This window comes from Rhinoderma darwinii, chromosome 8, assembly GCF_050947455.1.
Source record: "Rhinoderma darwinii isolate aRhiDar2 chromosome 8, aRhiDar2.hap1, whole genome shotgun sequence".
Classification (NCBI taxonomy): domain Eukaryota; kingdom Metazoa; phylum Chordata; class Amphibia; order Anura; family Rhinodermatidae; genus Rhinoderma; species Rhinoderma darwinii.
The window spans coordinates 26,325,034-26,341,450 of record NC_134694.1 but is presented as its reverse complement, the minus strand read 5'-3'; the positions used below and the strand labels follow the sequence as shown (position 1 = coordinate 26,341,450).

The 16,417-nt window shown below is 42.8% G+C and overlaps 1 protein-coding gene across 1 annotated transcript in view; it reads left to right on the top strand.

The window, feature by feature from the left end:
- Positions 1 to 16,417, top strand: part of RABGAP1 (RAB GTPase activating protein 1) — a 163,926-nt gene that overhangs the window by 34,319 nt on the left and 113,190 nt on the right. The window contains exons 3-6 of the mRNA XM_075835522.1: positions 3,760 to 3,991; positions 11,075 to 11,282; positions 11,377 to 11,551; positions 12,332 to 12,489. Coding sequence (XP_075691637.1) covers positions 3,760 to 3,991; positions 11,075 to 11,282; positions 11,377 to 11,551; positions 12,332 to 12,489 — 773 coding nt within the window. The remainder of the gene's footprint in view (positions 1 to 3,759; positions 3,992 to 11,074; positions 11,283 to 11,376; positions 11,552 to 12,331; positions 12,490 to 16,417) is intronic.

Sequence of the window (16,417 nt, the reverse complement as noted above, 5' to 3'; positions counted from 1 at the left end):
TCTTCATTGAAATAAACTGTGCTTTTCTTTCAAAAATAAGGAAATTTCTAAGTGACCCTAAACTTTTGAACGGTAGTGTGTGTATTTGTATATGTGTGTGTGTGTGTGTGTGTGTGTGTATGTATATATATATATAGTGTGTGTGTATGTATATATATATATATAGTGTGTGTGTGTATGTATATATATATATATAGTGTGTGTGTGTGTGTGTGTGTGTGTGTGTGTGTATATGTATTTATATATATGTGTGTGTGTGTGTGTGTGTGTCTGTAATATTTTTTTGTTCTAGGAAATTATCTAACCCTTTTTTAAAGCCATCTACTGTCCCTGCTGTGACGGCTCCTGCGGTGACTATTCCACAGATTCACAGTTCTCACTGTAAAGAAGGCTTGTCGCCTCTGCAGGTTGAACCTTTGTTTCTCCAGACGGAGGGAGCGCACCCTTGTTTTTTGAGGGGGTTTTACATGGAACAGGATTTCACCATATTTTTGGTATGTGCCATTAATATATTTATATAAGTTAATCATGTCCCCCCTTAGTCGTCTTTTTTCAAGGCTAAATAGGTTTAATTATTTTAATCTTTCCTCATAACTTAGATCCCCCATGCCCCTAATTAGCTTCGTTTCTCTTCTTTGTATTTTTTCTAACTCCAGGGCATCCTTTCTATGAACTGGAGCCCAGAACTGGACTGCATATTCTAGATGAGGCCTCACTAATGCTTTGTAAAGTGGTAATATTACATCCCTGTCCCGCGAGTCCATGCCTTTTTTAATACACGACGATATCTTGTTGGCCTTTGAAGCAGCAGATTGACATTGCATGCTGTTATCTAGTTTATGATTTACAAGTACACCCAGATCCTTCTCCACAAGTTACTCCCCCAGTGTAGCGCCCCCTAGGACATATGATGCATGCAGGTTGTTGGTATCCAGGGGCATAACTTTACATTTATCTACATTAAACTTCATTTGCCAAGTGGATGCCCAAACACTCAGTGCGTCCAAATCCGCTTGCAATTCACGAATATCTTCCATAGGCTGAACATTACTACATAGCTTGGTGTCATCTGCAAAAATAAAAATAGTGCTATTAATCCCATCCTCTATATCATTAATAAATAAGTTGAAGGCCTCGATAGCCATACGAGGCCAGGAAACTATCTACAAAATTATCTCTAGGTGGTATCTGGTACCTTCTGCCCAACATAAATGGTACCCGTCTGTACCTGACACATGTTGGCGCTGCGGGGCGTGGGGGGGATTCATGTCTCATATTTGGTGGAGTTGCCCCTCCTTGTGGAGTTTTTGGGAGGCGGTTCTTAAAATTATATTGGAAGTCTCTGGGGTCTCAGTCCCTAGTTCTCCCGAGGCGGCCCTTTTATTTATGTTCCCTATGCCACTACCCATTTACAAATGCTCCCTAATTAGGCACCTCCTTTAGGCTGCCAAATCGGTTATCCCCCGCAAGTGGAAAACGGCAGTTCCTCCACTGTTGGATGAATGGTTTCAGGAGGTTTCCTTAATACAGCGTATGGAACACCTCCTGGCTCAATCCCCGGCATCCTCTGCACGATATTCGGACACTTGGTCTCAATGGCTTTTGTTTCTCTCTTCTCCCACCTACCGTACTGTAGTGACTTGATGCTCAGTACCCATCCTCCCCCATGAGACTTCGTCTGGGAGGGGACAGTATGCGGGTGCGGAGGGGTTTCCTTGCTCCACCCAGGTTTTTATCAGGTGCATAGCTGCTTTTTCTTATTTGCCCATGCTTTTCCGGAACTGGAGTCCGGGTTCACCATGAACTTTCCTTGTTTTTGTTTGTCTTCCTTTCTTTTCTTTTCTTTCTTTCGTCTACTTTGAGGGGTCACTTGCTTCCTGTGATTGTGCTCAGATGCTATGTCCATTGCATTTTAGGATGTGTAGGAAGTTGAATTATTGTATGTTTCTTTCCCTTTACTCTTAAAGAGGCTCTGTCACCAGATTTTGCAACCCCTATCTCCTATTGCAGCAGATCAGCGCTGCAATGTAGATAAGAGTAAATTTTTTTTTTTTTTTTTTTAAACGAGCATTTTTGGCCAAGTTATGACCATTTTTATATTTATGCAAATGAGGCTTTCTAAAGTAGTACTGGGCGTGTTTAAAGTTAAAGTACAACTGGGCGTGTATTATGTGCGTACATCTGGGCGTTTTTACTTGTTTTACTAGCTGGGCGTTGTGAATGGGAGTGTATGATGCTGACGAATCAGCATCATCCACTTCTCTTCGTTACCACCCAGCTTCTGGCAGTGCAAACACACAGCGTGTTCTCGAGAGATCACGCTGTGACGTCACTCACTTCCTGCCCCAGGTCCTGCATCGTGTCGGACGAGCGAGGACACATCGGCACCAGAGGCTACATTTGATTCTGCAGCAGCATCGGCGTTTGCAGGTAAGTCGATGTAGCTACTTACCTGCAAACGCTGATGCTGCTCCAGAATCAACTGTAGCCTCTGGTGCCGATGTGTCCTCGCTCGTCCGACACGATGCAGGACCTGGGGCAGGAAGTGATGTCACAGCGTGATCTCGCGAGGACACGCTGTGTGTCTGTGCACTGCCAGAAGCTGGGTGTTAACGAACAGAAGTGGATGATACTGATTCGTCAGCATCATACACTCCCATTCACAACGCCCAGCTAGTAAAAGAAGTAAAAACGCCCAGATGTACGCACATAATACACGCCCAGTTGTACTTTTACTTTAAACACGGCCAGTTGTACTTTAGAAAGCCTCATTTACATAAATATAAAAATGGTCATAACTTGGCCAAAAATGCTCGTTTTAAAAAAAACCAAAAAAAAAACGTTACTGTTATCTACATTGCAGCGCCGATCTGCTGCAATACGAGATAGGGGTTGCAAAATCTGGTGACAGAGCCTCTTTAAGCAATGCTCCTTCCCGTTATGATTGCTCAGATGGCTGTCGTACTGTGTGCGCTTTCCTGGGTTGTGATGCTTACCCTTCTGTTTGGGCTGTGCCCTCATTTGTCATGTTCCTTTTATTATGGGGACACATTTTCTCCGTATGTTTTTGTCATTGTTTGTATTAAAAGCAATAAACAAATCTGAATTGAAAAAAAAAAAGAAAAGTTGAACAATAGTGTTCCCAGCACTGAACCCTGGGGTACACCACTTATAACCGGGGACCATTCAGAGTAGGAATCATTGACCACAACTCTATGGATGCGGTCCTTGAGCCAATTCTCAATCCAATTACAAATGATAATTTCTCAACCTATAGTCCTTATAATGTGTGTGTGTGTGTGTGTGTGTATATATATATATATATATATATATATATATATATGTAAGTAACTGTGTGTGTGTGTATGTATATATGTATATGTGTGTGTATGTATGTATGTATGTATGTATGTATGTATGTATGTATGTATGTGTATATATGTGTGTGATGGATACATGATAACAGTTAGACTACACCACTAGCTCAAGACTGAGAGTTAGAGAGAGAGCCTGCAGAGGGGAAAACTGCTATACAAATGCAGAATACAAGTCCTATAATGGCTGGGAATAGTGTTATCCTTCATGTACACGCACGACAGCTTATCCTGAAAAGTTAGGTACGTTTTTAAGTTTTATTGTCAACTAAAGTTCCAAAATCCTTTTCTATGTGTGTTTCCTAGTGTTTTACCAATTATTAAGTAATGGTGACATGTATTTTCCTATGTGCATAACATAACATTTACAGTATTTTATCTTTAGATTGTTGGGAATGGAAGTGAACAGCAACTTCAGAAGGAGCTGGAAGATGTTTTAATGGATACCCCATGTGAAGACCAAGAGCAGCATACTGAGGGGGTTAAAACAGTCCTACCTGATGATGATCTGGATGAGTCTTCAAATGAAACCTCCACTGCATCTTCTACCATTAACCCTTCTTCAGTTGGAATACAGAAACAAGATATGAGTCTACCAGTCAAAACAGCACAGCAAGGTAATCGGTGTAGATATTAAATCCCATAATCGGCACAGACCCCCACCGACCATGAATTTGAAAGAGGCACTCTTCCTGCTGTTTTTGCTCCACGTCCCCTTCAAAGTTTTCCCCTGCACGGTGGCGCTCCCAGCCACATAAATGGGGCTGTGTGGCAGCTCCATGCACAGCAGATTGTCTGGGAGCACTGCATGCAGGGAAAAATAGTACAGTGTCACATTGCTACACCAGCACTGCAGCCTCTTTATTTGAAAGATGGTGGAATCTAAACAGTCGGATCCCCACCGATCAGAAAGTGATGGACTATCCAAGAAATGCCATCACTTTCTGTGATGGGAACATCAACTATTTTTGACAAAATAACCTCCCTACACCTCTGTATGATATTGAAGACATATGGCGGCACGGTATGATCTCGTAGTCTTCTATGGATGCTTTATTAGAACTCCATACAACTCGGAGCTTGTTCGTAGCTTTAATATGGCCATGTGCATGATCCTTCATTCTCCGTCTCTCTTCCATCGTCATCTTTGGTTTCTCATATTCTCTCAGCAGGAGAAAATGTTGATATTTTTTTTACGCTAAAGGTGCTCATATGTTTAGACGTTTAATATTTGCCTAAAACCCCTGTCATTGTTTAAGTTTGGAATATATTTGAATCCTGAGCAAATTTCTTCCAGCCTAAGGCCCAATTCACATCATTTTTTGACGCAGAACCCGCCTATTAATCAGCGCCAAAAAATCATCCGAAACCGCCTCCCATTGATTTCAATGGGAGATGTTTTTTCCACTTTGGTGGAAAAAAAGCGGTATGTCCTTTCTTGCCGCGGTTCCGCCTCTGACCTCCCATTGAAATCTATGGGAGGTAGGAAAGCGTTTTTCGCTGTGTTTTTTGCCCATGGACCTAAATGGCCGCAGGCTAAAACCCCGGCAAGATCGTACAGGGAGGTCAAAATTTGTCTCAAAATTCCTGAAGGAAAATAAACTGTGCTTAGTACTGTATTATGGTTCAGGGACAGAAAGTTGAAGTATCCGGAAGATCCGTTGCTGAACAAGATAGTAAATTTAATCATATATATGGATAAAGTTGAACTCCGATGACATCTATGTGGATATCTCTCAAGATCCATGTTACCTATCTAATGGTTTTGGTGTTGTTAAAAGCAGTGTTGCTCGTCTGTGTCATTGAGGAAGACGGAGATCGTGTCTAGGAGGCAGACCTACCTTCTCCTTTTCTCCTATTTTACCTCTGCTTTTCTTCCACCATAAGCTAGGAATATAGGACTGATCACATCTCCCTGTTAGCCTGATCAAAAAAGGAAGAACAGTGGAGCCTAACCTCACTGTTGTCTGCCCTGTCTCTAGGTGGCAAAGCGGATCTCCGAATCCCCTTTAGCCCGCCAGAGTAGGGTCACTCATGTACAATTCCTGACTAATTCCAGTGTTTCCCTCTATCTCTCTCTCTCCAAGTGACGGTGCACTGAGCGAGTGACCCAGTTGGATACCCAGGACATGGGTATGCCACTGTACAGAGGTGAGTATATGGGCATCTAGATGGTTGAGTATCCTACCTCATTTTCCCCCTAACTCAAACCTCCGGATAGGCTATCTCTTCCACCCCCTCAGGTCTTCTCGGCCCATCCCCTCCTTTTTATGTGGGCACCTCTTCTGCTGACCCCCTCCCCCATAATTCGCTGCAGCGCTGTTGTGTACAAATGCCAAACTTGCAATTGGCAGTCCGAATGAATTTAGTTTACAGCTTCGGTTTTCTCACAAGGCCGCAGTCCGGAGGCGGAGTTTATTTCTCATAAGGGGGAGGCTGCTGGCTATAGGGGATTGTGATCTTTCCAGTCCCGCTTATTGGACAGTAGCAGTATCCCCATCCTCCTCTCTCTTTGGGCCACCATATATTAATCCTAGCCAGTTTCTATACCCCTACGTAAACAGTAACTCACAGCCTGTGCATACAGGGAAGTAGTAGTGTATGGCCACCATTTCTGAAACCAGGAGGAAAAGGCTTTAGTCGCCCATTTTGCCTATTTTCGGTATGTGATGTAAAATTTCATTGTGGTCTATCGTAATGCCTCTGCTCTAAATTTTTGAGGCCTAGACAGCTCATCAGTGAACCAATTTCCACAGTGCCCCCCTATCGGGAGCCACAGGTACTGAAACGAAGTGGGTGTCCTCTCTGTCCATGGCGTTTATTAGACCTCTCCAATGCATCTAAATCCATCATGATATGCTGGAATACGGTCACTGCAAACCAAGGTTGGGCCCTCACTAGATATTGCAAACGAGCAAGAACTTCTGGTCCCGTCAGCCTTTTGTTTACCCAACTTCATCCACCTCCCCTCCAGTTCTCTGACAGATTCAGCACTGGATGACTAGCAGTCATCAAACTCTCCTCCACAGTAGACCGCTTTATTGCAGCGTTCAAGGAGATACTTTATGTTTAAGATACAGATTCTTCCGCCTCTCAACAAAGTATTTCCTTTCAGAGACTATGGCGTTTCCAAAATTCTTCCCTTCTCACCTTTAATTTGAGGAACCACTTTTAAAAGATGGGTTTTTCCAGATAGGCGATTTACTAAACCAAAACTTATGGATGTTACAGTATGTGTCTTTTCCCAGTAGATTCTGTCAAGAAGGGGTCGTCTTCTCCTGCATTTGACCCCCAGTCTCTTGTCTGGCAAAATACCCTGCCTATGGCTGACACATCTTCCTGAACCACAGAGACAAAAAGATGGAGTGCAATGCAAAATCCATTTTCGGGGCTGCTGGCACGGCTCTGCGGCTATTGCTTTCTCTCTCTTAGGTGAGCAGGGCCACAACAGACTGGGCAAAACCGCTTCACCTTGTTATCAATTCTGGTGAATCTCCCGAGCAGCTCGCCGAGAGCCTAACAAATCTGTATGCAGGAAAGTACATTTGCGAGTCAACTCTACATGTGGCCAGATTAATGGCCTTTTCTTCAGCACGTTCTGTAGCCATTCGCCAGACTGTGACTGAAATGCTTGTCTTTGGATGCAGCCTCCAAGAAGTCCCTGGCGGCTCTCCCCTTGACAGGATCTTGTCTTTTTGTTGCCCGCTTTAGATGAGATAATCTCTGAAGCCACAGACTCACCTACCACAAAACAGGTCTGTTCTCTTAGCCCATCCAAAAAAGGAACAGACTCTTTTTGCCGCTTCTAGAGTCCACGGCCTGATTACCTGAAGCAGAACTTTAAAGACTGTAGAAAGAAACGGTCATTCATACCACGCAACTCCTGGCGCCTAGGCCCCCAATGCAATCACCAACAAGTCCAGGACTGCATAAAGAACATTCCCCACCCGCGTAAGCTTTGGTGCGGGGATTACTACCGTTTTTAGGACACTTGACTGTCTCAAGTTCAGGATGTGTGGGTTCGCAGAATCCTTTCCACAGGATACAGAAAAAAAAAAGCATTTTCTCTCCTACCATTTACTTGTTTTTTTCCCACAGTTTCTCGGTCATCCCCTTCTAAGGCTTTTTTCTGGTAGTACAGTTCCTTCCTTCCCCTTCCAAGGTGTGATGGTACCAGTTCCTCACTTGGAACGGTTCAGGGGGCTTCTATTTAATCCTCTTTATGGTCTCCAAAAAGGAAGTTACAGTTCAACCAGTGTTGGACCTCAAATGCCTTAACAAGTATGCCAAACTCCAGCGCTTCCCGATAGAATCATTGAGGTCCGTAATCACATAGATGGAACAAGGGAAATTCTTGTCCTCTGTGGACATCAAGAATGTGTATGTTAACGTCCCTATTTGCAAACCCCACCAGCAGTATGTGCGCTTCGACATCTTGGAGGACCACTACCAGTTTGTAGACCTGCCTTTTGGAATAACAACAGCACCACGGGTGTTCACGGAGGTTCTCTCTGTGATAATGGTACTTGTTCACTCTCGAGGAGTTGTAGCTATTCCCTATCTGAACAACATCATGATAAAGACTCCATCCCTGTCAGACAATCTGGAGAGTCTTCCGATCACTCTGAACAGATTTTCCTGCTTCAGCTTGATAATCAACAGCTCCAAATCATCTCTCTCCCCATCTAAGTCCTTGCTTTTCCACAGTATGTGTAAGAAAAGAGTTACGGACTGATGGACTACTCCAGGGAGACTATTCCATACATCCAGTTTTATACGTGCCCCTTGTTTAATAGTGTTTCTGTTGAGTCCGCCATGGTAAAAGCTTGGGGTTTGAAGTTCCGTCGTAGCGTGTTATCCAAGCATAGCTTAAAGGGGTTTTCCACGGCCGGACAACTGATGGAAACAAAGATGAAAGCTTCCTAGCTTTAAATGGGTTTTACAGACCAGATAACTGATGACCTAGCCACAGAATAGGTCATCAGTATATGATCGGTGCGGGTCAGACACCCGCAGCCCACGCTGTTCAGCCACTCCGAGCGCCGAATGTTTTGAACAGTATGTAGTAATTGGAACCGGAAGCAGATGGCTCCGACCACTGCATAGCGACCGTTCTACAGAATTGTAGCTTATCTCCTATTCACTTGAATTGGAGCAGATCAGCCGCTATTTCATGACCGGAGCCGTTTGCTTTTGGCTCCATCCTGTGGCTAGGTCATCAGTTATCTGGTCTGTAAAACCCATTTAAAGCTAGGAAGCTTTCATCTTTGTTTCCACTGGTGTCAAGAGAGTTAGGGTAAACTGCATCAGTTCGAACTATCTTGTTTTTTCAACTTTCTCCAGGAGGCCCTCAGCTCTCCAAAGGGTCAGGTTTCTGCCCTGTCAGTTCTCTTTCAGTGCCCCTTGGCAGCTTAATTGACCGTTCACACTTTTTTTTTTTCTGCAGGGAGTGAGACTTGTGGTTCCTTCCTACCGCCAGACCTTGGTGACTCGGGACCTTAACCTGGTTCTTGAGGCGATGAAGGCTTCCCCATTTTAGCCTCTTGACAGAACTTTGTTTTCTGTCACCTCCAGTCAGCGTGTTTTTAAATTGGCGGCCCTCTCTTGCAAGTCTCCATTCTTGGTTATACACTAAGACAATGTGGTGCTATGCCCAGTTCCCTCATTTCTGCCAAGGTGGGGTCAGAATTCCACCTTAATGAGGACATAGTCCTGTATTCCTTTTGTCCCTCTCCTGTCCACCCAAGGGAAAGTAATCTTCCCAAGTCCGTGTCTTGCCCATCTTATCTTGCACAGAGTGCTTTTCTACGCCACTCTGTCTCACCTTTCATCATTACTGAGGGACACGCAGGCAAGGCATGGCAGCTTTTAAAACCACCATATCCCGATTGATGCCGTCCGCTATTAGTGAGTCTTACCACTCTAGGCACGAAGAGTCACCTTTCTGGGTAACTGCCCATTCCACTAGAGCGGTAAGTTCTTCGTGGGCGGTTAAAAACAGAGCTTAGTCTCTGCAGGTGTGTAACGCCGTACATGGTCATCTCTTCACACCTTTTCAAAAGTTTACAGGATTAATACTTTCACATCCTCTTACGCCTCTCTTGGTCGCAGTGTTCTACAGATGGCTGTTTGTTGGATGCACTGATGTTTTCTGTTATTTGCCCACCTTTTGGGGACTGCTTTGGAGTGTCCCACAGTTATCTCTGCCTCCACCAATGAACCGAACGAGAAAATTTGGAATTTGTTACTCACCATGAAGTTTTTTTTCGTCACATTCAATGGAGGGGAAAGGATCTACCTATCTTTCCTTGGGTAATATGGTTGTCTTCTCCTCACAGGCGGTTTTTCCCCCAGGTTCTTACATGGTTCTGTTTTTACTGTTTCCGGTTGTTACATTTGCATTTCTACTTCTCGTTCTGCTCTTGTACAAAACGAATTTAGCTCAGGGCTTGCAGAAGGGATCTAGCTGGTAGGGAGAGTTAACACTCACTTATTGTCCGCCTACTAGTGGCAACAGCTATACCATGTCCTCCAATAGACGGGACGAGAAAAGGTTTTTACGGTAACTAAATCCATGTACCTCGCAATGGGTCATAGTTTTCGGATATTCCAAAGAGAGAGAAAACACCTATGGCAATTCTTTATACTATAGCAATAGTTAAATCACCTGTGCATCCTTAACGTTTTTCGAAGAATCAATAATCGCCTATCCACTGCTGGGGCCCTCACCAACAGCGAGAAGGGGTTCCTGATCTGTTAAACCGCAGTAAGGACAATGAATGGTGCGGCGGTCGAGCATGCAAAGGCTATAAAATTGACGGAAACAGCCATGTCCTATAGACATTGAATGGAGCTTCGGGCGCATGGTCGACCGTTGCTCCATTCTAGCTCCTCCTCCCTGCGGGATGCGACCTCTGTTCTCACAATCTGTGGGGGTCCAAGCGGTGGAGCCCCCGGCGATAAGACAATTGGATATATGATCATTGTCGGTTCTGGGAAACACCTTTTAAGGAAATCCTGAAAACATGACTTGTTGGGGGTACTAGAGGGCCTGAGTTGAGAAACACTGATTTAAGGCACTGCGACCCTGGAAATGTCCATGATCACTGGTATCTAAGTCATACCCCTTGAATACCTAAGAATCCTTTATATGTACGATAGTAGTATTGCATCAGCATAAGTTGCTCTGTTCGTATCACACTATCTAGTTGGGATCAGATCTAGAGGATATGGGCTGGGAAAATCCTCTGTGCAATATATACTTCACTTTTTTTCTTCCGGTATTGGATTAGTTATTTTGATGTATATTATTGCAAGATACTTCTGTGACAATCATCACAATGACATTTTGCCTGCAAATATAAGCAAACACTATTGTAACATCATTACAATAAAATTGTGCCAAAATTTTGATATAACGTCACTAATGTCCAGTGGTCCAGTATATTACCAGTTCAGTCTGTATTTTGGGGCTAGAAGTAAAAAAAATTCTGTTATGTGTTTTATTGTTACACAGAGTAGATGAAATATATGGTAACGTTCACACTCTAACGCCTTGCCCCTCGATTATGCTGGCACCAAACAGCAGATATAAATATTATCTAGAGCGAGAAGTGAATGGAGTAAAATAGGTGGGCAGACTCCTGTGATGATCATTTTATGAGTCTGTGTAACTGGTTTCCATTGACTTTACTTCTTAGATTGTGGCGATGGGTCTGATTTGTACTCACCGGTTCCTGATGAAGACAGCGTTGTGTTCAGTCAGCTCACTTACCTGGGCTGTGCCTCTGTAAACGCCCCTCGCAGTGAAGTAGAAGCTCTAAGAATGATCTCTATTCTACGGGGGCAATGTCAGAATGCACTGGATGTCACTCTGTCTGTACCGAATGTGTCTGAAGGAACAGTCCGGTATGATTTATTTTTTTCAAATGTGCATAAAGTGCAACTCTTTGAAACGAACTGTATGAACTGATGTCTCGTATCTCTCCTTTATTTTGCACAGACTCCTCGACCCACAATCAAACACTGAGATAGCCAAATACCCAATATACAAGATTCTGTTCTGCGTTAGAGGCCATGACGGAACTCCAGAGAGTGACTGCTTTGCCTTCACTGAGAGTCATTACAATGCTGAGCTCTTCAGGATACATGTCTTCCGCTGTGAGATCCAGGAGGCGGTAAGATTTCATCAGAGCAGTTTTTTTTATAGGTCAGTTTTAGAAAATATGAGAAATATAAAATTCCTTTACTAAGTTTGCTTTGAGGGAACACTCCAGACAAAACGAATACACTGAGGGGGTGGTTCATGACATCGGGATCAGGCTTTGAACGAGACATGTATAGGTTTTGCCTCGGTTGTCTTACCGATCTCCGCCATGTCAAATGATCATAATATAAATGTTATTTTGACCCCATTATCATTCTATGTAGATATGAATATACTTAAAGGGTAACTAAACTTTCAGAAAACTTCTGACATGTCAGTGACTTTTCAGAAGTTTTGATCGGTGGGGTCCGAGTGCTGAGACCCCCACCGATCACTAAAACGAACGGCAGAAGCGCTCGTGTGAGCGCTGAGGCCCTTGGTTTCTGATCGGCTTTTCTCGTAAAGCTGATGTAATGGTGTACGGGCCCATAGACTTTCTCTTGAGTCCATACACCGTTCCTTCGGCTTTCTGAAAAAAGCCGATCAGAAACCAAGCGGCTTTAAAATCACCTGAGCGCTTCTGCCGCTTCGTTTTAGCGATTAGTGGGGGTCTCCGCACTCGGACCCCCCACGATCAAAACTTCTAACATGTCACTGTGACACGTCAGAAGTTTTCTGAAAGTTTAGTTACCCCTTAATTTTCCTAGCAGTGTACGTGTTTACCTTCCCTATGCCCCCTATGCACATATAACAGGCTACGTAGAGTATGTAAAGCATGATAACAGTAATACTTGTGTGATCTCTCAATTAGGTGAGTCGGATACTCTACAGTTTTGCGACAGCATTCCGGCGCTCAATCAAACAGACGCCTCTCACTGCTTCCATTCCTCCTCAAACCCCTGATAGCGACATCTTTAGCTTTTCTGTGTCACTTGAAATTAAGGAGGACGATGGGAAGGGCTACTTCAGGTAGGTTCCGGAGGAATGGTAGGTGTTTGTTTTATGTGCTAGTATTATTGTCCGCAGACCATGTAAAATACGGGATTTCTTGCTTATATAACTATGGTCAGCAACCGGTCACTCGTGGACCGCATATGGCTTGTCGGTCCCATCAATTTAACTTGCCATGTGGTTGACCTCTACGAACATGATAATGGGGGTGTAACTGGTTGAAAAAAGCTGGAGGGAGTTTCTCTAGCATGCTTCACATAAGGGAGGTTTACTAAGCTAAATACGACAGAATTCTGGATCCATTTGCAACAATAAACTGTCATTCAGGCCGTGCTCGTTTTATTATGTGTTTTAGACACTTTTTGCACCACACTTTCTGAAAAGTGTCTAGATTAGGGCTGTGGACTAAAAGTTTGGCTCCTGAATGCGGTACAGAAAAATAAGCTGGATCTATCTGGAGGGAATCATTAGAGGCAATTCACTAAAAAAAAAAATATGTTTACATAGTTCTAAAATTCCAAGCCACGGGTCTTTACGGCAGTTCACCAAGGGCAGATAAGGGATTGGAAACTCCATTAGAAAGCGGCACATGAAGCGTTCACACTGCTTTGTGAATCAATTCATTGTTGAGGTTGTGAAGTATGAAATTTATTTTAGGGTGGGGATGCCCTTAAATAGTACCAGTTACAGAAAACGTCTGATATGTCTAAGAGATATCAGAAGATATCTGGTGGTGGTCCAGGCTCTGATACCCTCACCATTTACTAGAACAAAGCTGTATTAGTGCTTCATCGCGTCACAGTGTACAGCAGCTTTGCCTTCTCTTGACTTTACTCCTGAAAGCTGAAAATTTTAAATCGACTTGCATTCGAGTCTATTGGCCGTCTTCAGCTTTTCCATGTAAAGGCAGGCCAGGATAACGGGGCTGAAGCTGCTGTGTGCTCGGACCAGCTCTTTGGTTTAGCGAACGATGAGTACAACGGTGGCATATCCAGAGCCAGGACAACAACCAATGGAGATATTTTCTGAAACTTTACACTTTAAAGTTTTAAATGCCCCTTGCCATTTTTCCTGCTGAGCTCTTTGAAATCCGCTTGAACTTCATCACATAACCCGCTCCACTTTATATTTCCCCGCATAGGAGCTTTATTTCTTTTTTTAAAAAGAGCGTTATCTTACCTTTTGGCCCCTAATTTGGCGTTCGAGGAACATGGGTGCTACTGGATCCACTTACTTAGTGCTATTGGGGCACCTGATACAACCCTGGAAAAACGATGGAATTACCACAATTGGAGGACGATCATTCAGATTTTTTATTTCATCGCAAATACAGATATCACAGATATGGCACAAAACCATGTATGTTTAATAGTTCAACATTGTGTCTTTGTGAAATCTACATCAAACAAAGGAAATGTAATTATTCTAATTAATAGCATTTCTTCTGGATTAAGTAGAGGAAAAATTAGGGAATCGCTCAATGTTGAGGAAAAAAATGTGAAACCACCTTGTCATTTGCATTTCTAAAATAAATACAGGCACAAGTTTGAGAATGTAAATTAGTCCGCAGTTAAAGGGAGCGCTTACAGACCTCAACCAGCTGTTGGACTCAACTATTGAAAGCAAACATGACCCTAATAAGAGAATTCGCAATTGAAACAATGGAAAGGAATATAAAACGGTGTTGGATTTCCATCTAGAAGAAGTGTGGCAAAGGATGTTGGTTGTTGCCAGTCATCTGTGGGTAAAATTTGGTGCAAGTGTAAACAAAATAAAAGGAAACATACGGGTAGACCAAGGAAAACGTGAAAGTGTCAGGATAGATACGGTAAGTCAAGTAAATATGTCTTGAAAATAGAAAATGCACAACAAAACAAATGAAAACCCTGGGGGCGGACACAGGAGTCAATGAGGAGTCAACAGGACGGTAATAAATCCTCTGAATTATATAAGGTTTACATATCAAAAAGCCAAACGGTGGGCTGAATTGGAGCAATGGAGTATGGAAAGGGAAATTCGGTGATGATCACCAATCTGCATTGGGCAAGGAGATAATGCTGGAACTTTTGTCTGGTGCTGTTCTAATGAAACATATAAAGATGACTGACTGGAGAACATACATGCCAGGTACAGGACCAGGCGAGGTGGCGCTCAATAGCTCAACACTCAACGCACAGGTGTACATTGAAATTTTGGCTTCTTTTCTCATTCCATTAATAGAAAATAGGTTTTGTGATGATGAAGTCATTTTTAAGAATGATAATGAATCTTGCCAGAGAGCAACGAGTGTTAAAGCTTTTTGTTTTCAGGAAAGTCATATCAACTCAATGACATGGTCGGCAAACAGCCCGGATCTCAATATAAAAAGATCCCCAAATTTATGGTGGAAATTAAAAAAATTGGTCCGTTCTACAAAGCTGATCTTTCAACCGCACTCTGAGAAAGTTGGAACCAGCTTGATGCAGAATATTGCTGACCATTAGTGAAGTCCATCGTTTGAAGAAGGGTGCAAGCCGTTATAAACGCCCAAAAAGGAGCAACAAAAATCAGATTTATTTATTTTTATTAGAAAAATTCCATAAAGTTTTTCCTCTACTTGAGCTGAAAAAAAATATGCCATTCACTTATATAATTTTATTTCATTTGTTTGAGGTATGTTTCACGAAGCCAGAATGTTCAGCTATGCAACATTGTGTTTTGTGTCATTTCTGTGATTTGTGTATTTGCTACATAGTAAAAAAAAACTGGATGATCATCCTCTAATTGTGGTAATTCCATTATTCTTGGCAGGGGTGCCCAAATGTAAAGGGAGAATTGGGTAGAATGTATAAAAACTAGTTCAAGGGACAGGTGGAAGAATTGCTGATGCAACCAATCAGATTCCAGTTTTTTTTTCTCAAATCCCTAACTCCTATTGCATGTGATCGGCGCTGCAATGTAGATAACAGTAACATTTTTTTTTTTGAAAAATGTTACGTTTTGGCCAAGTTATGAGCTATTTTATATATATGCAAATGAGCTTTGAAATGTCCAACTGGGCGTGTATTGTGTTTTTAACTGGGCGTGTTTACTTGTTTTACTAACTGGGCGTTGTGAATAGAAGTGTATGATGCTGACGAATCAGTGACCAATCAGCATCATGCACTCCTCTCCATTCATTTACACAGCAGCATCACGTTCTTACTAGAACGATGTGCAGCCACATACACAAGTGTCCTGATAGTGAATACACATGACCTCCAGCCTGGACGTCATGTGTATTCAGAATCCTGACACTTCTGAATCCTTTCTGTGAGATTCCAGCAAGCCACGCGTAATCTCGCGAAATTACGAGGTAAACGAGATTTCGCTTCCCTTGCTGGAAATCTCACAGAAAAGATTCAGAAGTGTCAGGATTCTGAATACACATGACGTCCAGGCTGGAGGTCATGTGTATTCATTATCAGGACACTTGTGTATGTGGCTGCACATCGTTCTAGTAAGAACACTATGTGCAGTGTAAATCAATGTAGAGGAGTGTATGATGCTGACTGGTCACGGATTGGTCAGCGTCATACACGTAAACACGCCCAGTTAAAAACACAATACACGCCCTGTTGGACATAACGAAAAAAAAACTCATTTGCATATATATAAAATAGCTCATAACTTGGCCAAAAATGAACGTTTTTAAAAAAAACAAAAAACGTTGCTGTTATCTACATTGCAGCGCCGATCACATGCAATAGGAGATAGGGATTTCAGAATCTGGTGACAGAGCCTCTTTAAAGGGCTTCACTGCCTTTTACGATTGATCGCATATCAAATGGATGTAACATGCTAGTGATTTGCTGTCAATAATAAAAAGTACTGAAAACCTTTTTTAAATACAATTTTCATTATTGCCAATTTCCATTTTCTTTCTCTACGGCCTACCTTACTGTGTATTTAACATGTTTCCATTATT